Source organism: Uloborus diversus, chromosome 9 (assembly GCF_026930045.1).
Source record: "Uloborus diversus isolate 005 chromosome 9, Udiv.v.3.1, whole genome shotgun sequence".
Classification (NCBI taxonomy): domain Eukaryota; kingdom Metazoa; phylum Arthropoda; class Arachnida; order Araneae; family Uloboridae; genus Uloborus; species Uloborus diversus.
Genome location: NC_072739.1, coordinates 17,039,073 through 17,066,415, shown reverse-complemented (window position 1 = coordinate 17,066,415; position 27,343 = coordinate 17,039,073). Strand labels below are relative to the sequence as shown.

The 27,343-nt window shown below is 31.6% G+C and overlaps 1 protein-coding gene across 1 annotated transcript; it reads right to left on the bottom strand.

Moving 5' to 3' along the window:
* Nucleotides 1–6,183: 6,183 nt before the first annotated feature.
* LOC129229777 (peptidyl-tRNA hydrolase ICT1, mitochondrial-like) lies at nt 6,184–27,215 on the bottom strand (the record flags this gene model as incomplete). Its single annotated transcript, XM_054864150.1, has 6 exons — nt 6,184–6,323; nt 8,175–8,344; nt 12,095–12,177; nt 20,521–20,580; nt 21,287–21,332; nt 27,075–27,215. Coding segments are annotated over 6 exons (597 nt in total), but the record flags the coding sequence as incomplete, so codon positions are not given.
* Between the last annotated feature and the right edge of the window lie 128 nt (nt 27,216–27,343).

Sequence of the window (27,343 nt, the reverse complement as noted above, 5' to 3'; positions counted from 1 at the left end):
CTATAATGGCTTGCCACCTTCCTGATTTACCAAGAAAGCTCCGAAGACACTAATAACTCGCCTAAATTTCTTACTCAGCTACGGAATGCAGAGACTTTTTTGCTTCTAAAAGGAGCTTAGTTATTTCCGACGATCGGTGATAGAGCTGAAACCGATACGCATAGTAAATACTCTCAGTTAATCTTTAAACTGGTAGGTAAAAACATTTTTCACTGCAGTGAAAAGTCTGAATTCGCGTAACTTGCATCAATTCAGGAAACTTTTAGACAAAGATACTTGATTTTCCCAGGAAGAGGAAGAAAATCTGTAAAATCGCAAAACTTTCCACGATTTTTATCAGTAACGTTTCAGATTTTTTTAGTGTTCCCATGACTGTACACTGTTCAACAAAAGTGGAAAAACAACTGTCTAATTAGTAATTATCCCTTTTCCAACTGCTACAATATTCCGATCTAATATTAGGAGTTGATCCCTCAAGACAATTATATAAGAGACTGACATGAGTGCTTGAACAAAGGGGTAACGCAACAACATCGCGATAAGTTTATATATATATATATATATATATATATATATATATATATATATATATATATACATATTTACAGATTTTCTATAAAGGAAAAACCTTCCTGTTTAACCTTCCTGATATATATATATATATATATATATATATATATATATATATATATATATATATATATATATATATATATATATATATATATATTTACAGATTTTCTATAAAGGAAAAACCTTCCTGTTTAACCTTCCTGATATATATATATATATATATATATATATATATATATATATATATATATATATATATATATATATATATATATATATATCATATAAATTAAAAAATAATTATTAATGGTGGTCAATAAAAAATTCAAACAGGAAGGTTTTTCCTTTATAGAAAATCTGTAAATCTGTATTATTTTACAAGTTTCTTATTTCTGTTCCTCAGATCCAGACTAACGTAAGTCACACAATCGCTACATGACATGAAAGCGAAAAAACGATCGCTTGTTGCATGCAAAGGATGGGACTCGCGCTCTTTTTAACAATGTTTAACAGTTACAAATGGGCGATTCTCGAAAAAAATGTCCCGTGCGTAACGCTATATTTTAAAATTTTTTCCAGCCAGCCAAAGCCTTTAAAAAATAATGCTGTTGGGGAATAATTAATATAAGCTTTCATATACTATCAAAGCATAACGATTAATCCATGTTTAATTAATAGTTACTTGAATAAAACAAAAAACTTAGCGTTACGCACGGGACATTTTTTCGAGAATCGCCCAAATGCCCCCCCCCCCCCCCAGATTACGTTCATATGGCTCGGTGCCGAATAGGGTTTTACATATACTAATTGCACTAATGAACGGAAAATCGCTATTTCAGGGCTTGCCGTAGTCTGGCTTTCAGGTAGATTTTTTTTTTGAGTGCAAAGCCTCGCACTAATCAGTGAGCCCCGTTGCAAGATATTTTGAATCTCCTAATAATATCTGCCAACGAATGCCAGGAAAAGCGATATAGCCTAATATAGCAGGGGTTCTTGTGGGTAGGAGTAACCATAACCCTGTATTTACCCTATTTTTTTCCTGATGGAGGGGCATAAAAAATAACAGAGATTAGTACCAATTGTGGAGCAAAAGAATACAAACATTTCAAGAATGCACAAACAGCAAAACACAAAGGATGAAGAAAGACTGAAGTCATCACCCCAAAAGCTGCCTTGCACGACAAAAAAAAATCTTGCAATTTTGGTGTTATTCCATGGAGCGTCCTCTAACGTGGCGGGTATTTCAACATAATATCCTGCTACAAATAAATCTACAAATCAGAGTGGTTTTAATCAGGTAAGTTTTATTTTAAAGCTTCACATTTATTAATATAAAAAAATAAAACGTTTTCTTACTTACTCTTTACGTCTTCTTGGCGTATTTGCATTTTATGCGAATAAATGTTCATTAAATTTTCGAATAAGCTATTAGAAAAAAACTCAAAGCCTAGATTCTTAATGTTTCGAAAGCCATAAATCTCTTCAAAGTTATGATTTCGCACATTTTATTGTATTGTTTTGAACAAACACAGCGAAACCTACGGGGGGAGGGGGGGGGGGAGGAAAAAGGAATAAAATCCTTAAATGAAGAAAAAATACTAAGCAAAAGCATTCACTGCAGTTATATCACGTGGCCGTAACGTCATCGTAAATTAAAGATCGCAAAACTTCGGCTATGCTTGAAAGTCGTGCCGTGCTCTGTATTTAAAGAAATAAATAATAAATAAATAAAATAAAATAAAACTATTGCTTATTTTTGAAAACTTTTTTTTTTTATGAAGAGGGTTAAATGTTTTTACTATTACATAGTTAAATTTTAGAAAAGAGGCCTTTATACTTTTCGCGGGATGAGTTAAGCAAAAAAATTAAACATGTAAAAAATGCAAAATAAAAGTTGTTTTCAAAAATTCATAAAAAATATGAAAATTGCTTCGTCTGCAAAAACTTTTTCTTCATCATAAAGCACTTAAAATTAAATTTCCAACATTTCAGTACAAAAAATATTTTTCTGGCGCAATTGGTTCAGAGTCTCTGAGGTAAAAATTACTAAAAACTGCTAAAAATCACATAACACATTAAATACATCTTTTGGACTAAGTTTTATAGAAATAATTACAGCCTATGTTACTTCGTGATGATGTAGCTTTCTATTAGTCAAAAAATTGCCAAAATCGGTCCAGTAATTTTGGAGCCTATTCGAAAGAAACAAAAAAAACAAAAAAAAAAAAAAAAAAAAAAAAAAAAAAACTCTTTCTTTATAATAGTAGAGCCTTGCCTATCCGAAGTAATTGGGACCGAACCTATTTCGAATAACCGAAATTTTCGTATAATCGAGAATTTATCAATAATCATCTACTTTAATGCGTAGTATCGTCATTGAAGTGTTATTATGACTATTTTAACTGAAAAATAAATTAAAATGTGAAATGAAAATAAATTTATTTCGGAAACAAAAAACGCATAAAATGGTTAAAAATAGGATCGTTCCCGAAATTTTAAAAGTATTTTTTTTCCGAAAAAACATGCTAAAAACATAGGGTCTGATCATTTTTTAAATAATTTGACAAAGTTTAATATTTTTTAACAATTGTTTTAATCGGTGCGCATTTTTTTTAATGCTTCTGCCCATGACATCACAAGTAATGAAATACCATTCACTGATGTCATTAGTGCAGAGCGCAATATTTAATTCGCTTCTTTACTCACATATACTAACAACGATATGGTTGATAGCAAGCGTAGAGAGCCATGTTTAATTCACTTCTGAATTATCATAATCTGGAAACATGGTAGGTAGCCACTAGCCTGCGTAAGCATTCGGCGTGCCAGTGGAATAGCGCGCCAAAGTTCATCACTTATGACGTCCTAAAGACCACGCCTTATTTGAAAAATCGGACATTTAAAAAAATTAATTAATAATTAAACATTAAAAAAAAGTTTCTTCTTGCTCCATGTTTTTTGTTTGCTCATTCTATCATCTTCAGTGACTAAAGGCAGTACTCTTGACTGATGGAAACAACCCCAATCTGTGATTTCTCTATCCCCACAGTTTTTAAAATCCTTCTTAGTGTATTTGAACCGTCACTCATACTCAGTTTCTCTTTTCTTGAGATTACAAAAGAGGTTAGGGTTTTTTCACTTGCTTACAGAGTTTGCAATAACATTCAATTGTTCTGGGAATAGGCAGTCTGACCTTCTAAATTCGCAAGGGTTTTGTGTTTTTGGTTAGAACAGGGATGCTTGAAAGTGGGGAAGAGTACACTCGTACCGAGAAGTGAGCTTGTGAGAAAGAATTCTAAAAAAGGGAATTCGAAAGTATTTATTTGCACTCATAGCTTGGAAAAGACATCTTGCATGCAAAAGGAATGTGGGAAAGAAAAAAAACTGTAAAATGCATATTTGTTAAGAGAAATTTTGGATGATAGTAGAAAGTGTGCTACATCAGCACACCCAATTTCTTGACACCAATTCGATATTTCGCTTGAAGTACATTGACGAGGCTACTGATGTTGACAAACTAAATACTGCATTTTTTAATAGTATTTCCAGTTGAGTTTTTAAATTTTAACTACTACAGTTAAGGCTTAAATTACAGAAAACTCCCGATTATCCATGGGATTGGGTGACACAAGTGCCAAGAATAATAAATATCGCGGATAAGCCACAAAAAGGCTAATAAAATGAGGGACACATAAGGTAAAAATTGTCCTTCCTCAAAAACTTAGCTGAATCAATGCCTAGTACATGCGTCAAACTGAAAATACAGGGTGTTCCAAAAATGACTGATACATTTGAAAAATCAAAATAAACTAAACGGGCAGCATTGATTTTTCAAATATACCGGTCATTTCGGCGACCTACAGACTGCGTTTTCTTTCATACCTTTTGAAATACAGTAGAATACCTTTATAACGCCGACCTATATAACACAATTCTCTATAAACCGCACCACTTTTCAAAAGTAAACAATAGGTATTTATTTAGGCATATTATAGGTAGGCAAACATAAAAATTGTTAGGCAAATTAAATTTTGAGACAACTTTTCATCTTTCCACCTTAATTCAATGCTTTTAAATGAAATTAGTACTCACAATAAACAGAAAACAAAAGATAGCTCTTAAAAATGCAGCTTTTATGCAAATCATGAAGCTAGTTGAAGTGCAGGATAGTTCATTTTCTTTTGATTGTGAAATGTATTTATTTGAATGACTAATTTTAATGTTAGTGTTTTAATACTCACTGCAGATAAAACTCATTATGAAGTGCAAATATATAGTATAGATATAGTCTGAATATTAGTTTCAAAATATGTGAAATGATCTATATAAAGCAAAAACCTGTATAGCGCAAAAGGTCTGGTCCCAAGTTGTGCGTTATAACGGTCTTCTACTGTACCTGCAGAGCCATCTGCTGCGAAACATTGTAACCAATTTTGAAACTTTGACAGAAAATTTAATTTTGTCTCAAGCACAATGCAATAAACGGTATGTTTTTATCGCTGCCTGTTTAGTTTTTATTGATTTTTCAAATGTATCAGTCATTTTTGGAACACCCTGTATATACAGTATAGTAAAAATGTTTTGTATTTTTGCTCAACAGAACTTAACATCAAAAAAGAACAAGTGTATGTGCGATGAAGAAAGCACGATAAATAAATAAATAAATAAATAAATAAATAAAACAGAAACAACTGAGTATAAATTTACAATTTTTGACCAAAAAAACTCCAGCCATTAATATTTGCTTTTTACTGCAAAAATACCTGTTCCAGATTGTTAAATGACTCGCAGAAAATCCGCCCTGCAGAGAATCTGCTCGCGGACAGTATTATGCATTTTAAAGGCATTTGCCAAGCAGAACAATAATATGTACTCTTTCTCAATTTCTCGACATGCTACCGTCCATGTCAATTTCCATCAAAATAGATGTGAGAAGTAGTCAAAGATGAGCTGATGTCCCGCTTTTGTTTCAGTTGTATTATTTAAGCAAGCACGGATTGCTTATTATCCTCAGTTGGCAAAGGTTGTGAGGGTGTTCTGATTTTTCAGTTCACTGTGATTGCACACAAGTACGTATCAGTTGCAGTTTTTCTTTGAACAAAGTTTGATTGAAACCACAGAAAATGCTCACTTTTTCTGATAGTCGTCTTTTTGGGATTTGATGACCTTATCCCACTATTACAGCATTGATGTTGGTGTTTCTTCCAAGTGGAGTGTTTAACAGAAACAAAACCCTAGCTTTTAAATTTAGGTTTACGCTCCTGTGTATTTGCCTACAGTTTATCACTCGACACAGGTGTTGCTACAATGTGTAGTTTCGATTCTTCGGTTTTTGACCATAAGATGAAGTTTCCACAGCTGATGAGTATTAACTTCATCAAACTTTTATTCGCAATTTAATTTATTATTGCGCTGCTTTCATTAATTTTGTTATTAGCACTTTTATTTTAAATGTGTAAAAATTAATCGATAAATGTGTTGAGTTTGGTGTAAGTGGTAAATTTAATGTAAGTATGTTGTAGTTTAATTAGTTTTACTTGGAGAAACAGTTAAAATGCAACATTCATAGGTATATAAAAATATTTTTTTTTGAAAACTCAAAGGCAAAAAACTAAGATAAATATTTATTGCTAGAAAACTCTACAAATACTGTTTAAATTTGAACATTGTCTACACCTTCTCTTTTCATTCTTTGCATTGAAGATTGAATTCTTTTATCTCGTAACCGTGCTGCAGCTGCTTTTTCTTGCCTAGGGGGGAAAAAAATAATATTTTGAGTAGGAGGCAGCCTGAATGTAAGTACAAAATCAAATCATATTGGATGTAAAGATGTCTTTCTGGAGGCTTTTTTTAATGAAAATTTGTTCAAAACAGCCGTTTTATATGCATAAACTGCTGTATTAGAATTTGCATTTATGTTAAAACCAATACCTCTGGGGGGGGGGGGGGGGGGTTATGCCCCCCTCGTTGCACCACTGCTTTTCATTCACGTTTTTACATCTTTTTGCAATGACTAAAGGTTTATTTGCAACCCAAAACAAGTGCCTATTTTTTTTTTCAAATGTGTTTTCTTAATGTTGTTGTTTATATCTTTACTAAAATAGTTGAAAATCACAACACAGTCAACATAATGCTGAGAGCACAATAAATTAAAATTTAGACAGAATAACATCTTATGAAGAATTAAAGCTTTATTATAAGTTTCAATGAGGTTCATATTTCAAAAGCTTTTAATCAAATACAAATATAACATCAAGCTACACTTTATCACAGAATAATTTAGTGTGTAATCTAACGTTAATAATTTTGCATTTTGGCGTCTCATGCTTTTCATCGGAAAATATTTACCATATATACGATTCTTACAATATAGTAGTACAAGATGCTGAATAACATTACACACAAACACAAAAAAAAGTTATTAAACATAAAATCCGATTTTATACATTTCATTCAAAATATCATAATTATAGTATTGTTACTATTCCCCCCTCCCCTTTTTTTAATGAAACAGATTATTTTAAGAAGCTGTATTACATTATTATTATTATACTAGCATATATACACAGGGACGCCGAGAGGCCATGTCAGCCTAGCTGGCGGAAACTAGGAGCACGGCCCTTGAGAGAAGACTGGCTAGACTAGAGTAGAACTGGACTAGAGTAAGTTTTATAAGTTTTATGGGGAGGGGGGGATCGAACAGACAATGGGTTGACCTTGTCAATGGACAGTCCTGTGTTTACAACAGAATATATTGTAAATAAAGAAGAGTTTTACTTCACAACCCAGACTAACATAATGAACAATCAGATTAAGTTTTTGATTAGAACCTTGAAAGCAAAGAAACACTTCTTAAGTGCAGAACTATTTCAGTTTTTGAAGTTGAAAAAATATACCGTCCATAAAGGGCAAAATTACAGATCGCTACTGGTCACAGGCTGACTAAATGCAAAAAAAAAAAAAAAAAAAAAAATGCTGATTAAAACATTTCTTGTCTATCCCATGTCAAAAAATAAATTAATGACCTTTAAACGCACAAAAATCAAGCAATTGGTGAAGCGTTTCCCGCAAATATCGAGATGCAGCCTTTATGAACTCATTTTAAAATTACATATTATTTGCATCAATTAATGTAATTTCAGAACTATTAACTTCAACAATTTTTCAAAAAAAGTAATGGGGAATGATAGTGTTTTCACCGGTCACTAGTGCAGAGAATTTCTAAAATTTTGTCCTTTGCAATAAAAACTAAATAAACACAACACTTGACGTGTGTCCATAACATTATTTTCAGTGGCAAATTTACAGGTTTGGAACCAATTCGTCAATCTCAAAACTATTTAAAACATTTATTGCATGTAATTTTGAGAAACCCTTCCAATCGACATGGTAAATTCCCCACTGAGTACCCTCCCTACTCTAGAAAGAATGTCAGTTAGAAAGAATTAGTACATTAGTAGGCATACATTTATCATACTAAATTTGTTAACGTTAAGTACGGCAGCACATAAAAAATAGGTAATTATAAAGCCAAATACATCATATGAACAAGGAAATTTCAAAATATAAGTACAGTGACAATTTTAATTTCGACAACTCACCTTTTTTTCCTCAATTCTAATGTTTCAGGTAAAACTTCAGGTGGAGGTTTTTCTGCTTCTCTTATGTAACATCTTAATTTATCCAAACAGTCGGCCATGTTCAATGTCTGAAGTCTAGTTTTATCTGACTTTAAAATCATGAAGCCATCTTTTGTTAGATTATTGTAATGCTAAAATAGAATTATTAATTAATTACAAAAACAACTTTTAGTTACATAAAATGTAATAAGAATCAAGGGCGCCCATATGCAAAATTTTAAGGAGGGCTCAAAAATTTTCCCCATGGTTTATCAAAATATTTTCCCTGTGGAAACCAATTTCAGTACAGATTAGGCATATTAAAATTTGACATTTTTAATAACTTATTCATTAATGGCTGAAAAAGAAATTTTTATACATTTTTGCAAAGAAAAAAGCACTAAAAGCAAGGAATTACTCATTTAAAAGGGGGGGGGCTTGAGCCCCCCTTGCCCCCTATATGGGCACCCTTGATAAGAATATGAATCATTATAGATTAGAGTTACACCAGTCTAACAAGTTTTACTCTAATACAGATGAACCTCGTTAAAACATAGTGAAGGAAGCTTTAAAAGTAATTCGTTTTAACCAGTTTTTCTTATTGGAAAAACAATAAATAGGGATATGAGTAAACATTATAATATAGGGATCAAAATGCAGCTAGACTTGGCAATCATTTGTTTTAAGCATGTTTGAATTAATGAGGTTTGATTGCGGCAATTCCAAAATTAAGTTTACTCAACTCAAAATAAATTCAGTTTATTCTTTCCCTCATGAAATGAGAACTCTAATTTTGTTGATAAATGAGGAAATATCCAGTGTTTTCTATAGAATGTTGCACATCAATTTTTTTTTGACCTAGATAAGGAATTTGCATGCACCATTTAATGTACATTTAAGGTACATCTACAATATTGCCTAGCAAGTGTGAGTACAACTTACTTTGCTAAGAATATGCACACAGCTACTGTATTAATTACAATGAAGATGCTATAATTATGCCCAGATGAAGCAGTTAAAGTATTTTTTTTTTTTTTTAAGAAAAGAACAGTACACATACTATACCGTCTTGGTCATTTCTCCCCTAAGCAATGATTCGTTTATAGTTATGAAGAAATATTTGGAAAATAAAGAACATCAGAGACACTCTACTAGACTCACAAAAAAAAAAAGAGCTGATTTGTGCATCACATGACTTTTTTTTTACACCAATTTAACGTTATTTCCCCATTATTGGCAATTTTAATGTGATTCAATAGTTAACTCTCTAAATATCACCAACAGTGGTCAAACTGAAAGCAGATATTTAAAAAAATTTGCCAAATTTGTCGCCAGGTTGGCAATAAAACTTGCCGACCAAAAGACTGCCGATATATCGCCAAGTGTCCGCCAAATTATAACACCACTTGAGTTTGCATCGAAATTAACAATGATTTCCCCCCAAACATAAATACGCACATACAGATGTCAGAAGAAAAGCCATTGTAATTGACATGGAAATTGTCAAAATGGATATTTCGGGCGTTTATACGTTCTTAGGCATATATGCACGTGTGGTTGGGTCGAAAAAAAAACTCAACATTCATTTGGGAGTGAGCAAAATGGAAATTAAGGTCAATTTTTGAGTGAAAATTTCTTTGCGAATACAATACTTCCTTTTTTGTAAAAGGAAGTAAAAAATGTAAACCTCAATGTACATTTTTTTATAAAAGCAATCTTTCTATTAAATAATACAGTAACATTAATTTGTAAACTAATTTCTTTTCTTCAGTAAATACTTCATCGATCAAACTGATCATTCATACTTTAAAAACCAACCCTTCAGATTTTTCTTCTAAAGCACAAACTAATTGATAAATTACATTTTTTGAGGACACGTAAACATTTTGTATGACAAAGATACTTAGCAAAACTGTATTTAATGTTGAATAAGTAAATTAAAGGACCAAGGGAAAAAGGTAACTAAAGTAAACATTTTGTGTCTTATGTAACTTATTTCAACTTTTGAAGTACGATACAATAGCCTGTTATTAAATCGTGCTTTTTGATAGACTATGATGTAACTGATGTCAATAAAGATAACGATTAATCTAATGTACAAGTAAATCATATTTTCACCTATGAAAAAAATTTGTTTCTTCATTTTTAAAAATATTTAAGAATAGTTATTATTACTATTAAAAAAGAAAATAAGCAGATTGATAAACTTATTTTAAATTAAAAATATCCCATGTGATAACATGGTAACCAAGGGGCAAAAATAGTCACAATATAGCCCATGCATGTTATAAGATGCGACTAAAATGGGTTAGCATTCCGGGGCAAAGTCAATTTTCAACCATTGGTGCTCTGTGTCCTCCGCAGGGTTCAAAAATATCATGATATTTTAGAAAATATCTGATATTTTGATACATATTGGATAGCTTGATATAAATCCGATATTTTTAATTAGCACAAACTAAAGTCTTCAAAATAGTAAATGAATCCTCAAATTATTCTTTATTTTGTTACGTTATAATTACAATATGTAGATTTGAAATTAAGAATTCTTTCATTATTTATGTCTAAAATTTCATTTTGCATTTCTATCAATTTTAATGGAGTTAATTTAGCATTAGCTGATTTACTCATTCTTCTTCTGTTGGTTACTTTTACCGTTATATCACTTAGAAATAAATAATATAAATTAGTCAGTGCACAGTCATAGGACATTTTCTTTTTTTCTGACCAATGTTTAATATTAAATTAAGCACTTTTAATCGGAAGTAAAATTGTTACAATACTAATAATTTTATGAACATAAAATTAAAAAGGAACACTATATTACTTTGTTATATTAATGATGTGTTAATACATCTTAAAAATATAGTACAAAACTTTTTGGTTATTTTCAAAAATAAATGAACAATATTACTATGATTAATATAATTTTTATATTGAAAATACCGTGGTTGAAAAAAAAAATATCGAAAATATCAAAATATCATGATATTTTCAAAATAAATATCAGATATATATCGTAATATATATCGACCGATAGGGACAGGGTATGCTGACATATATCCTCAAACCCTGTCCTCTGATCAACTCAAGCGGCTCATTTGTCACCATCAAAGCTTTTTGAAGATCTTTGTTTTCATGGTGATAGTGTAACTAAGGTACACCATGTGGCATTAGTAAAAATAACAAAATTTAAAAATAGTTTTAAATATGTCTATTGAGTTTTGGTGCAACATGGAGCCACAGTAACAATTAAAACTGCAGAAAATTTAAATGAGTACTAGAAAATTTAAATGAATACTAGAAAATTTATAAAAAATACTGAACAAATAATTTTAAAAAGCAGGACTATTTTGTTCACTGTAAAAGGAAAAAAAATACATTTCTTGAGACACTGTTATTCTTTTCTTGAGACAGCTTTATTTAGCTGAGATTTAAACGGAATGTTGTAAGCATTCAGATTGTTTAAAATTTAAACCTTATGGGGAAGAGTTTTATATATTTGACATAGAAAAATATCCATTCATTCTACCAGACCAGTGGCTGACAACCTTTACCCGCTAATTTTAAAGAAATCGGCAAACCCCTTGTGCAGTAGTAAGTTTGAGGAAAGAAAACATTAGGAGAAGAGTTTGGTTTCTATATGGTACGATAATTTATAACAAGAAATTTGATACCAAATCTCAGATGAACATTTAAAAAAAACTTCATTCTAGGCAAGGATCTTGAATGGCTGAATTAATTTCTGACAATTTTGAAAGTTAAAATCTACCTGAACTTAACTGTCCAGTATAAAATCAATTGTATAGTAAGACACAAAATACTTATACAGTTTGCATAGGTTGAAAGTTAAAAATTTAAGATTTTCGTATAGCTGAAAAATAAAATAGATTTATAATTACCAATTCTTGTAACTTTTCCCGTGTCTTCTGTGGAATCCAAGAAGCAGTTAAGAGATGAAAACGAATTTCAACTTTAGTGTTTACTAAAAGAAAATTAAAAAAAAAAAGTTAAAACAAGTCTTTAAATACAAATGTTATTAGATTGACAGAAAAAAACATTTACATGCCTTTATATACTTTCAGTTACAAGTCTAGTCAGAAGCAGGTTTATGGATATGCTAGACTAGGCATTTGCAGAGCATGGTAAATTTAGAACAGTTGCACAACTACATATTTTAATTAAAACAAATTTATAATTATAAAATCTAGTTCAATATTGCATACATTAATGTAAGAAATACTTAGTTCTTCACTAATTTGTGCTATTAATGTACAGGGTGCATGAAAAAAACTTGACACATTTTAAAAATGCATTAAAAAAACCAACAAATTGTTGTATGAATACTAGCCTGCGTGCCTGGCGTTGCACGGGCTACTTAAAAAATGAAAGAGCTGTTCAATTGATGTTTTTGTATTATTCTGACATCAGTTTCTAAAGCGCTAAGGAGTAAATAATTACGCGTAATGCAAGGTTTGCAAAACACCAGTAGAGCATATTTTTGGCAAAAACCTCTTTAACGTTAATCATATTTATCAATAATACAAGTTATGAGTATTTTCAATTAGCACAAAAGATGAAAATATATGCATTCTCAACCATAATATGTGCTCACTTTAAACTGAATTAAATCTGATAGAATATATCTGAACTATTTATGTACAATTACAATCAGCTTTTTACATAGAATGACAAATACTTTTGGGTTGATTACGTGAAATTAAAGCACCAAGACTAAATAACTACTAATAAGTATTAAATTAATACCAAGTCTTCAGATTCCAATTAAGCTTTAGTTAAAATCCTTAAAAACAATCTTTTTTATTCAATTCTGTTTCACTTAAAGAAATCCAAACAATCTTAATTTAACGTGTTCTTTTAACGATACAAACTGTATTGCAAAAATCGAAACAGGAAGGAAAAAGAGATTTATTACAATTCGAAAACTCACCCATGTGACGGAAAAAAGTCCAACAAAATAAACATAATTAGTCGCACATCCTAAATGTACCCAAATATGAGGCCGGTGAATGATAAACTTACACTTCAATCAATAAACATTACTAAAGAAACATTTTTCATATGCTGAAAAGAGTTAAGAACGTTGAATGTGAAAAAATAAGAAAGGACAGACGATAAATGTCCGAATAGAGCAACCAATTTTAAACTAATTAAAAATGAAATTCTAGATGGAAACAGTGTTTTAAGATTTGGACAGCAGCCAAAAAAATCTTTTTTGAAACAATTATTAGAATTTTATTTGCTCACCCATATGCAAAACGGCAACAGGAAAGAAATAAAAATTCCTGAATAGCGTTATGTTAATTAACGTTTTAATTAATATCTCTGCTAAGTAAAGTCGTACAATTATGAGATTGGTCCTATTGTTTTCTTTGGAAAATTTTGAATTGATCGGTATCTCGTTTGACTCCCGATTCGCAGTGGTTCTCGAGAAGATCGATCGTCAGACAGACAGACAGACAGACAGACAGACGGACGCGAACAGATTTTAATATTATAGTGGATACGGTTTGTGCCACAATACTTCTAAAGTTCAAGAATTTTTTATGACAGTGTTAAAAAAGCGAGCTGATGTGTGCATCACATGACTTCCTTTTATGCCAATTTAATGATAATAGAGCCTTGGAGTAAGCAAAGAAACTTTAAGTATTTTTACCCCAAGTTTGTTGCGAACTGAAGCAAAAAAACGTTTTATACAGATTAATTTTCCCAATATTGGACATTTTAATGTGATTCAATGGTTAACTCTCTAAATATCGCCAATAGTGGCCAAAATAAAACCAGAAAAAAAAATCCTACCAAATTTGTCGCCAAGTTGGCAAAAAAACTTGGTGAATGAAAGCTTGGCTAAATATCTCCAAGTGTTTGCTAAATTATAACACCACTTGATTTTGCATTGAAATTAACAATGATTTCCCCCCAAAAAAGTGTAAAAGACCCCTTTTGAAATGTCCGAATACAACCAAAAGGGAAGGTGCACAACTAGACGACACTAGGAGTCTACATACCAAATTTCAACTTTCTAGGACATACTGTTTTTGAGTTATGCGAGATACATATGCACATACACACATACATACATAGCACATACATACGTCACGAGAAAACTCGTAATTAATTCGGGGATCATCAAAATGGATATTTCAGGTGTTAATACGTTCTTAGGCACATATTCACATGAGGTCGGGTTGAAAAAAAAATTCAATATTCATTCGGGGGCAAACAAAATAGAAATTAAGGCCTATTTTTGGGTGAAATTTTTTTCGCGAATACAATACTTCTTTTATTTCATAAAAGGAAGTAAAAAGGGAGGCAGGAAGGGGGAAAAAGAAAAAAGTGTAATTATAAGTAATTTGCATTGACTGCTGTATTGTGACAGTAAGAAAAACAAAGGTCATGTGAGATTTTATTCAACAGAAAGCAATACCTTTCATTACTAGAGTTCAATGTGTGTATGTGCCATTTGTAGACATGGAATGATCTTGAGTACCCTTTAGACGGGGTTCAAGCAACAGATTGTGCACAAATTGAATTATAGTAATTAAAGGTATTGCTTTCTGTTTGATAAAATCTCACATGACCTTTGTTTCTCTTACCGTAGCGATACAGCAAATACTTATGATTACATTTTTTTCATTTATTTTAGGATCACATAATAAATTAGTATTATAGCGCAAACTACATATTCATACCACAGTTTGTTGCTTTTTTATGAATTTTCAAAATGTAGGGTAGACTTAAGACTTTTTGGACACCCTGTATATTTTTCAAAACATAAAATACAAGTCTTTTTTTATTATTATTGTTATTATTTTGAGTTATTAATTTTTAGTCTAAAATTTCTTAAGTATCGAAAAAAGTGGACGAAATGAACAAAATGCTTTTTCTCCGCTGGTTATTTCTGGGGTGGAAAAACTGGACAATCCCGGCAAAAGTTGGCACTGTTATGAAATTTGCAACACTGACAAAGTAATTAATTTCAACTTCATTTATAACTCAAAGGAATGGTATGAAATATGTAATGTTTAGAAAAAAAGCTTAATTTTTAAGAATAATTTCTGTTTAATGATATTTTTTATGATGATGTAGCGATAATTCTTTTTAAAATCATAGATTGAAGAATAATAAATTGCTCATAAAATGCAAGTACTAATATTCTTAAACTACAGTAAGCTTTATTTTTAATTTATGTTTTTAATATGACACATTCCATAGCTAAAATAAACAATAAATACATTGCTGCCTGATAAATTTTAAACAAAAATATCAGCATTTTCCTACAATAGATTGCTGGTTATATAATTTCAGATTATGAAAAGGCACTATGGTCATTTTATCACTATAGTCAAGAGGAAAAAACTACTCCAAAGCTGCAAAAGAGTTTCAAATATATACAGTACAACCTCAATATCTCAAATCTCTCGAGTAGGAAAAAGAACTCGAGATATAATAGTTTTGAGTTATCAAGGTTTTGAGAAAAAAAAAAAAGTATAAAAAAATAAGAAAAAGAAGATAAATGAGAGATAAATAAGAATAAAAAATAAGTTATTGTAACTATCACAATGACATGTAGATATATCACATAGCATAAATGACAAAAACTAAGAATTCCTTTTAGCAATTTACTAAGTTTTAAACACACACACTCCTCTACTTCAGGATAAGCAGATCTTTGAATTTTCTTTTTTTTTTTTTTCAATTTCCTTGATAATAGTTTTTTTTTGGACAGCTTGAAGGTTTTTTTTATTATTATTGAGAGTCTAAAGAAAATGCTAAGGCAACTATTTAAAAACATAAATTAACTTTATTTGGATTCTATATATGAAATGACTTCCAAATTGCCCTTGCAATGCGAACTGCCATGAGACGACCAACATCAACAAAAATCGAGCTATCGAATGCCACGAATCCACGATCCATTAACAGAAAGACAGCTAACTAAATTGAACCGACAGGTGGGAAATTTGCGTATCGAAAAGTGCCCTCTTGCGCACAGGTATACTTTAGGATTTTATGGAGATTTTCTACAGAGTCTACCGGTAGAGATTTTAAAATTAGCAGCAATTTCAATTTTCTTCATCAGCATGTTTTCATCAATGAACTTCAAAATTTTAATTTTACCTCAATTGATAATACACGCTTTTCACCAGCCATTTTGCAAGAAATAAAAATCAGACAGAAGAAGAACGCGTTTTCGCTGGAAAACTAGTCAACTATAAACAGGGGTGATTGTGACTCCAAGAAAAAATACCTGAACTTTTTTCCAAGAAGAAAAAGTGTTTTGTTGGGCATACATATACACATTACGTGTATGCACACATTATTTACATACATAATTATTTGTTGGGGCTAAAACTTGAAGTTTTAATTGGACTTAATATGTCCATGTGCATGAAGAGAATTAAATTCTTTTAATTTTTCTCATTTCTAAAAATTTTTCAAAGAATGTTTTATTTTCCTCCATTGTATCTGAATCCTTAACCATTTATTACATTCATTTTCTAAAAGTGCATAAATATTTCAGAATCAAATAAATTTGGGGAAAAGGGGCAGAATGTATTATGATCACTGCGCAGTAGGGCTAGGCGATATCCGAATTTTAATGCCACGATATATCGCTCTCCAAATATCGATATTTTCGATATATATATAAGTCGTTAAATTAAACATTTAATGGGGGGGGGGGGACTGTAAAGCCTACTACATAAGCATCTACAACAGAGAAAAGCCATAGGCCATCTTGGTGAATAAATATTTTAGCAATTTAATCTAATAATATAGTTATAGCAAGGATTTTCATGTGTTTGTGTTGGGAGGGGGGGGGGGGTCATGAAGCAGATTATACCACAGAAACTTTTGGAGAAATTAATTTAGAAGAATTTAAGTCTTTTTATTAGTGGGTGGCAATTCTTGAGGGAAAAGGGGGCTTGGTAAAATTGAGGGGTGCCATCGCAGTCGGGGGGAATGGGCAACCCTAGTTACATCATCTGCATATTAAGATATGCAACAGAGAAACGATATTAGACATCTTGAAAAGAAAATATTAAGGGGAAAAATATCAAGTAACGCTAATTTCTCTTCTTATCTAGTCTTTATTCCATCTCTCACCCCAGCTGTTCTTCAATAATTACCATAGAGATTGCAAAACATGACGGTAGCTTACGCTTTATACCAAACGGAACGTCTTCAATTTGGACTTTCGGCGTTTCATTAAACATCGATCTAAATTTTACAAAAGTGGGTTTTTCTGAAAATATAGGATGGTTCCGGTATTTTCGAAGATGAAGATACCAGAAATCAAGATGTAAATACCGGAAATCCGGTAAAATACCGGAACACAATCACTCCTGTATAAAAACTCGACCCCCTGTTGTCAAAGTGAGCGTGTTCCAAACCAGAAGAAAAGAGAAAGAATGTAACCTTTAAAGAAAACAGTCAGCAACCTCCCTCATACCAACGCTCCCCTATTCTCTTACCCCCCAATCCTCTACTCTCATATTTTCCAGGAAAAAAGGGTGAAGGGCTAGATGCAGATCAAGGCCGTAGCCAGGATATTTTTTCGGGGAGGGACATCGTCGGAGGCAAATGTGGTTCGAGACATGTAATACAGGAGGAAAATAGCGTTTAAAAAATATGTTTATTATGTTTTTTACAAAAATTAAACTAAAAAAAATATTATCAAATAATCATTTTAATTAACAATTTAGTTCATCAATGTCTGATAATTAATTTATATTACACCAAAATTATGCATCAGATAGAAATGATAGTTTTGATCATGTAAATTTGTTACGTCTCTTATTGAAGTTTTAAAAATATGATGTTTTAAAAATGTCCTTCTCTTTCCCTCTTTTAAAAGTGTTATTCATAATAAGAGTCATTAACATTCTGTGATGGACCAAGGTGTAAAAAAATAAGGACTTCTTTAAAAACGTTTTTAAAAAAATAATTAAAATAAATAAATAAATAAATCAGATATTAGACATCTCTTATTTAGGTCGGATGTTTTGATTTTTAAAAAAAGGGACTTAAAATAGTTGTTTTGATCCCCCATTTCTTTGATGCACCAGCCGCCTTTACAGGCGGCTTATTAAAAACTTAATTGTTCAGGCTGAGTAAGAGAGTGTTTGAATAGATAAAAATGGTCAAGTGACGATAAAAACGTGTGGACAGAATAAAAAGTATGGGACGAAAACACAATGGAAAAATAACTTAAGCAAGGGGAAGTTTTAGTGACTAATTCAACGACAGCATAGTTGAAATTCAGAGTCTAAAAAATATGTATCCAAGAATTTCGAGGGAGGATTCGTCCCGACGGTCCCCACCCTGTCTACGGCCATGATGCAGATGTCTCCATAATTGGTTCAGAAAAAAAATTCCCAATGGAAAAGCATCAACTAAACCCTGCTTCTGTGGCAAAAATTTCACCATAGCGAGGGTTCCGAGAAACAAATTTCGAGATAACTATAGAAGTGAGAGAGTGTTCTGCAAAATGCAGGGGAAAAACTTTTTTTGAGATAAGGAGGTCCGAGATATCAAGGTTTGACTATTTCTTTTCTTCAGATTAAAAATTATCATTTATTGCATTTAAGTCAACTATTGCAATACAACACTATACAAAAGACAATACAAAATACAATATAACTTCGATTTAGGGAAACCCAATTTAAAGATTTCCTGAATCTAATGATACATTTCACTGGTCCGCATTTAAATGCATTGAATGACTGCTCCTATATCTAACGATATCCCTTGATTTAACGATAACATTTTCCAGTCTGTTGACAATCCTTAAATCAAGGTTATACTGTATTTTGAACAAACTCATTCAGGGTTGGCAAAAAACCGGGTTTTTTTAAAAAAAGCCCATGGACCCAGGGTTTTTTGGGTTTTTTAAATAAAACCCAAAAAAAAACCAACTAAAAGTGGGTTTTTAAAAAGAAATGTGTTTTTTTTGGTATTTTTTTAGTGAAAATGTAGGGTACTTGTAGCATATTGTAGCGTAAGTATATGGACAAAGCGCAAAAATTGTCTTGGGGTAAAAAAAGCTGGAAAACTAGTTAAAATTCAACGTTTTCTGAAGAAAAGTATGAAAGACGACGAAACCCAAGAATGGTGAAGTTTCAGATTTTTTAGTTTCCATGATTACCAACAGTTAAGGCAAAGTTACTTCTTGAGTAATAAAATCTATTGTCCGTTTTTAATTACATTTTTTTTTTGCATTTTACTTTATCATATTTCATTTTGTTATGCAAAACTTCTGTAGAACCTCAAGTAGTTTAAATCCCTATTTACTGAATTCCAGATTAATCAAGAAATTTCTTTGAATTTTATGTTGCCTGTTTTCCTATTTCTGTGTACAGGGTAAGAAATATTAAACTTTTTCGTAAGATAATGACAATACTGTACATCCTATTCTGTTTTCTGTCCGACCATTTGTAAAACCTGTTAATTTCTAAAAAAAAATATAACTTGTTAATTCGAGATTTGTGACGTGTTGGATTGCAGAAAATAATTCACATTGAAAACCTTTTAGCTAGAGTAGTTTCCTATGTACAATCTACAAATATTAATAAAATCAGAGGTGACAGGACTTAGTCAAGATAATTTGAGTTATTTATTTAACCGGTTAAAGAAAAAAGTTAAGTATATTTATTTAAAACCTTTGAAGTATTTTTTAATGCCGTTAAGAGTTAAGAAATACTATTAAAGTTCAAAATTCATTTTTTGTGTCCATTGTCTGTGGCGAAGAACAAATAAAATAGAAGTTTAAATTGTAAAAGTATTTAAATTAATTATTTTTTTAAAAACTTCTCAGAAAATTTAAAAAAACCCAAAAGTGGGTTAAATAATGGGTTTTTTTAAATGGGTTTTTTCAAAAAAACCCATTGGGTCCAACCCAATTGGGTCCAATCCGGCCAACCCTGAACTCATTAGCACATATGCATATATATGTAGAAAAATGGGGTTATTATTATCTTTAAAGAATAATTTCAAAAAAAATAGGAAATTCATGCATACAAAGTGAAATTCTTAGAGTGGAGAATAGCAACTTCCACATAATTAGATTTAAATCAGCTTGAATTTTTACCTTTCATATGTTTTTAAATATAATACTTATATATTCACATTCAAAAAAAAAAAAAAAAAAAAATTAAGATAAAACATTACTTTAGATTTTATTCTGTTTTTGATTTTTCTCACAAAAAACATTGTTTAGGACAGTTTTGGTCACAAGGGTTTTTACACAGAAATTTAAAAATATAGGGTTTTTACTGTTCAAATATTTTAAATTGAGTAAACATACCTTTGTTAACATTTTGTCCACCAGGTCCTGAGCTTCTAGAATATGTAACTTGCAATTTATCTGAAATGATGTAAATAAAATATATGACAAAACAGACAATATAAGTATAATATTAAGATGAATTTTAAGAGCAAATAAATAATATATCGTCTTTATACCATTTTAACCAACTAGAAAAAACATGTTGAATAACAACTTAAGCTTCTTGAATTAAAAGAAAATATCTCTACTAATAATGAAGCTGAAAGTCTCTGTCTGGATCTCTGACGCGCATAGCGCCTAGACCATTCGGCCGGTATTCATGAAATTTGGCACAAAATTTAATTGTAGCATGGGGGTGCTCACCTCGAAGTGATTTTTTGAAAAGTTGATTTTGTTCTTTTTCTATGATTTTATTTTTACCACCATTGGTGGATTTAATTCCTCTGCGCTAAGACTTATAACAATGCAAATATACACTGTTAGCCTGTGAGGACCAAGACAAATTTTGTTGCAGGGGAGCCCAAAATTTATAGATCCGGGCCTAGTAATAATTTAATTTTCTAGCAAACAATATTTGTAATTTTTATTATAGAACTAAAACTAACCCAGAAAAATTAACACATATTCAAGTGCATAGTATATTTTGCAGAAAGACATTTCTAGTGAAAACATTTCCTAAAATAAATGTTGAACAGAGACAAATAAAATTAATAAAGTGATAATAAAAAGCAAAAACAATGGAGAATAATATTGATTAGGTATAAGTAAGAACATTCATAATTACCAAAAGGTACATATCCAGAAAATTTCTCATCAGAAACTTTTACTTCCTGAGGAAAAAAAACAAGACATAAATTATAAAAGATTTTGACACTTTATCACTGCACAAAAAAACTTTGAAAACAGTAGAATCTTGTTCCGTAGTACCCCACATTATCCGGCATACTGCAAAATTCGGGGGGTCACCAGATTTTCAATAACACTTCCCTGGTCCTTTCCGGAAAAATCGAGGTTAGGAAAAAAGAATTAATACTTGAAAAACATATGTTCAGCTTAAAAATGAATATAAGTTCTATACATATCTTATTAGAATTAATAAACAGCTTCGTTTTGTAAAAATATTACTAACAATGTCTCTGTTATTTTAATGAGAAAAATATTGTTTAATAAAGAATAATTTTATAAAAATTAAATTAAAAGTAATGAGCAAACATTTAAGCAGTAACTTACCGCCCCTAAATCAGTGCTAAAGAATTTACCACAGTTATTCAATAAATAAAAATTAAACTTACCTCTCTAAAATGAACCCAAAATAATTTTTAAAAAAAATGAACAAATCGCAGTAACGATGATTGTTACTGAATTGATTACTTTATTGGCATATAATTAAATCCATTAATAATGGCGTACCGTAAATAAAAAGCAAATACCTGTATTAAATGCAATAACTTCTTTTTTTTTTTTTTGAAAGAAGGTTACTTTCGGGGGATTTATTTATTTTTTTCCTTACAGAGGTTTGCTTTCTGATTGGAACTGAATGGGGAAATTTATACAAATACAAAAGTGACGAAGAGCAACAGGCTCTGGGCCCAGCTAGACTGGTCCTAGTATATTTACAATCCCCAGTGAAGATCAATGGCCCTCTTAAAACCGTCTACTCCTTTGCTCATTACCACCTCTTCCGGTAAGCTGTTCCAAGGTTCCACTACCCTGCTAAAATAATAATTTTTCTTAATATCCATGCTAGCCTGAGATTTAAATAGCTTAAAACAATGACCCCTTGTCCTGTTTTCAGTGCTAAACTTTAGCCCCGTAACATCTTTCATTTTAATAAATTTAAACAGCTGAATCATGTCCCCTCGGTCTCTTCTTTGCTCAAGACTGTACATTTTTAGCCTTCTAAGCCTGGAATCATAATCTAAGTGGGAAAGTCCACGTATTAGCCTTGTAGCCCACCTTTGAACCCTTTCCAATACATTAATGTCTTTCTTAAGATAAGGAGACCAAAACTGAACAGCATACTCCAAATGGGGTCTTACCATACTTCTATATAAGGGCAGAAGAACTTCTTTAGATTTATTTGAAATAGATCTATTGATAAACCCAAGCATCTTATTGGCTTTGTTGCTAGAAATGCTGCACTGTTGGCTAAACTTTAAATCCTGACTTATTAAGACCCCCAGATCAGTAACTTTGTCTGCCTGACTAATGACTGAACCTTGCAAATAATAACTTGTACACTTGTTTTCATGCCCTAAATGTAGCACTTGACATTTCCCAACATTAACAGCCATACCCCATTTATCAGCCCACTCCGCAATATGATCTAGATCCTCTTGCAGCTGATTTGCTTGTTCTTCATTTTCTACAGTCCCATAACTTTGACATCATCAGCAAAACAATTCATGTTCCCAGAAATATTTTTGTGAATATCGTTCATAAAGACAATGAACAAAACAGGCCCTAGCACTGATCCTTGAGGAACCCCGCTTAAGACCTCACTCCAATTAGAATAATTTCCCCTTACAACTACTCTTTGTTTCCTTCTGGTCAGCCAGTTTTTTACCCAAATGAAAGTTTTCCATCCTATTCCTATATCAGCTAATTTGCTAAGTAGAGCAACATGCGGTACCTTATCGAAAGCTTTTTGAAAATCAATGTAAACAACATCTACAGGCTTCTTATTGTCCAAAGCCATGGAAACTTTGTCATAGAAATGTAATAAATTAGTTGCACAAGATTTACCTTTCCTGAAACCGTACTGAAAACTAGTCAATAGATTATTAGTCTCTAGAAAATTTACTATCTTAATTTTCATCAATGTTTCAAAAATTTTGCAAACCACCGAAGTTAGACTCACGGGTCTATAATTTCCCGCACTCCCTTTCTTGAAGAGCGGTGTAATGTTAGCCAGCTTCCAGCTTTACTTTTGTTTTGTTGTAAAATATACCTTGAATTATTCGGCATGCCGGAAAATTTGAATTTTCCGGCATACTGGTCAACCTTGTTTTTTCCCGGGTTAATGCGGGGTAATACGGTTAATAGTGTTCCCTCAAGGCTGTTTCTGAAGGGCGCAGCGCCCTGCTCTTTTTCATATCCGCAGAATGCGCCCTGCCCTTCATTTAGTATGCAAAATGCACCCTGCACTTTTCAAAAATAAGGAATTGCTCCCTGTGTTTTTAAAAAGATATCACAAGCATCTAATCGGACCCCATGATGTCCAGCAATTTCATTTGCCCAGTGATCAGTCACAAAAACGTTCCAGTATTATCATTATCCCCAGAATTTCACCATGAAAACGGCCCCATAAATAAAAGAGAAGAAAACATCTAGGCAAAAAGAGTAAATGAGATTCTCTGAATTCAGACAGGCTATCAGTTAGGTACAAAAGTAAGTTCTTCCATCTTCCCAGGGGGGCTTAATAGGGTGTGGGAAGGGGTCCAGTCATCTGTGAAGGGGGGAGGGAGAGTCTTTCATTCAAGCCCCATCTTTGATCTTCTGAGAATCAACAATGAGAGTAATTTCATAGTATTTTCTGCCCTAGGATCAGGGTATGTCTGTTCCAGGAAAAGTAGAAGGGGTAGTTGGAAAAAGTCTGAGTGAGAACCCAAATGACACGTGCCTTCTGCTAAAAGGAAATTTAAAGAGTTGGAAGAAAAGAATATAGATGCCAGCAGATAAAATGTGAAGATTAGTGATGTTTCAGGCATTTTTTCTTCTGCAAAATAGAACAGAAGAAGAGTTGGTATGCTCTTGATAAAACTTGAAAAGAGCTTAGGAAAAAAGTTCAATTTTAAGTAATTGAAAAAGTTATGAAAGCTTATCTAGTGCTTGAATTCCTTAGGCATACGTTGAATTGCGCATTTTTTTAAAAAACATTTCATCATGATGCAATTTTCAATTTTCTTAAGATGTGTCAATATGCTTAACACGTGCATTGCACAAAATCGTCCACCAAGCTTCAGATGTCAATCCTTTTGCATCTTGTAAATATTTTAATATTTTTGACAGTCGAAAATTATTTTGAAACATGCTAACTTATATCAGCGTATTTTATGTTTTATTTTTAAAAAGTACTTTATTTTTGAAACCATGCCAACAATGAACTCGCATTTCGCGGAAACACACTTCTCATCTCTGAGATTTCAATCCTTTTCCATCTTGTAAATATTGTAATATATTTGACAATCGGAAGTTGTTTTGACATATGCAAACCAAGATTAGCTTATTTTATGTTTTATTTCAATAAATCACTATTTTTGGGATGTTTTGCGAAAAATTACTTCCAGTGTTTGAGATTTCAATCCGTTGCATCTTGTAAGTGTTTTGTTTTTTTTAAAAATTGGAATGTATCTTTTAACATGTGCGACATAAATTAGCATATATTGGTTTTCATTTTAAATATTAAAAAATTAATTGTTTTTGTCTTTAGTCTTGTCTATTAATTATTGAAAATAGGATTTTAATCATTATTTCCTCATTGGTTATCATTGATTTTTTGCAAAAAAATACTAAATTTAAACAAATGAGTTCTCAGTATTTTAATTTAATGTTTAGCTTGAAATGCAATGTTTTTAAAAAAGTTTCATTTACATTCATCATGATCTTGATGTCTACTAAAATATTTCATGGTATAATGCAGATTACTAAGAAGTTTTTTTTCTATCTAGGAAGGGGGGGATCTGTAATTAAATACTGTCTTTCCTACATTGCAATTCAAAGTACTTTGAAATGCATGGAGTTTTTACTCTTACGGAATAAGTAGTCAAATTTATAACCCAAAATAATGTTGAAAACCACCCAAAAGCTAAATTTCAGCATTAGCTAAATGCTCCTCAGGGAGTGGGGAAAACGTGCTTAGTCAAGTGAACCCTTTTCTAAGGACAAGTGACTCTGGATAATATCACTACATTTAATTCTGAAGTCAGTAGCGGCCATCAAAGAGGGGGGGGGGGGGGGCTCATAGTGCAGACCACACTTTGAATTTTTGCAAGGTGTTTTAAATTATTATTTCTCCTTTTTTAGGGGGGGGGGCACTAAGTACTTTTTGAGTGGGTACATTGATCTTTGGTGGGGGGGGGGGGTGCACTGTGTTGAATAGTGCTCTTTATATGATAACAGTGCCCCTTTCATAGACCAGCACCCCGCCTTTTTTTCCTCCAGAGTGAACACTAACGCTTAATATTTTTAATTTGTCAATAACTCTATGATGCATCCTAACATACTATTTTACGATTTGCATATGAAAAGGACTCTATTAACAAGCAGATATGATAACATAGAAAAATGCTAAAAATCCTCAAGCTGGAACTTTTTTTCAAGTTCCTCAAATCTGCTTTGGCCTCCAAATGTAAGAAATCAAGCAATGATACTTTTCCATTATAGGGGGGGCATCACTTGATTTGATGACTTTTTAATTTTCTCTAACTTAGCAAAAATAGAAAAATAATCTTTAGGTCATTGCCACATTTGCTCCTTCTTTTCTAGCTTAAAATTTTAATGGGACTTTTAATGTTAATTAATGACTTTATGCATAAGCGGCTGGTGCACCAAAAAAGTGGTTGGTCAAAAGAGGTGTCGGGATTATGGGGTGTGGCCCCTGAAGCTGATTCCCCCCTCCCTTTTTGGTAAAATTTGGCTGATGGCTTGCAATATTACTAATTTAATATGAAGTGGTCTTCTAAAAAATCTTTTGTCTTAATCCACAAAAAAAAAATCATTTTTCAATCAATCATTAACTTTCAGCTTTGAAAAGTAAGGAGGCAAAGCCCTTTAACTTTTGGAAGTAAGGGCGCAGTTGCCCCCCCCCCCCCCTCCGAACCCCATACGAGCCTCCTATGACTTGATGAAAATATTTAGCACTTGGTTTAACATTTTTTTTTTGTATTTAGTAAGCGGATTATTTGAATCAAACTCTTCACTTTATTTAATGACTTCTTTGCTACTCAGCTTATTTCATATTGCAATGGGTCTCTTTAATTATTTGAGGGGATTTTTTTTCTCATTTTAACGGAACTATTAGTCTTGCTTATAGATTTGTTTTGTTCAGAAGTACATTAAAAAGCAAAATAACATATGATGTCGCTAAACAAGTAGCTCCTATGTAACTTTGAACAAACATGGTGGCAATGAAGAAAGTGAAAAACAATCGCCGAGTTTTAAAATGAGTCAAGTGATGGTGATGTACCTTAAATGGAAAAGTACCTAAGTAAATAATTATCAATTTCGCACCAAATGGCTTATAACAAAAATTGATATCATGAATTTTATTTCATTATGAACAGGAAAATTATTCATTTTAGATTGCTTTAAAATCTTGAAAAGGCAAACCAGATTGAGTTCAAAGACTTCTTTTGACTTTACAAAGGTCCGTAGACTTTGATCACACTATAAAAAGGTGAGGACATTTTATTTGAAAACAACTATTCACAAAATGAAAACTGGAATACTTCCTCATCTTATATTTTTCAATAAATATACATTTTAAGAAAGCATTTACAGTGATGGATTACAGTGAAAGCATTTACAGGTCTATCTTGACTGAATACAGCACACAAACTTAGAAATGATACCTTTGGTTTGGAGAGATCTAAAGAACTATTTGGATAGATACGTTCTAAAGAATATTCACTCTTGAATCCTCTGGAAATAATCAATCTAAAATGTTTCGTCAAAGCTAACTTGTTCATAATCATGGTTATAAACAAAACAAAAGCACAAGCAGCAGTTCAATAACAACAAATTTTCGGCAGCACTTTTGATTGTTTACGTTTGAAAACAGTTACGGCTACAGTTTCAAAAATAAGGTTTGCTATTTTAATTATGCCTTCGGTTGTTTCTT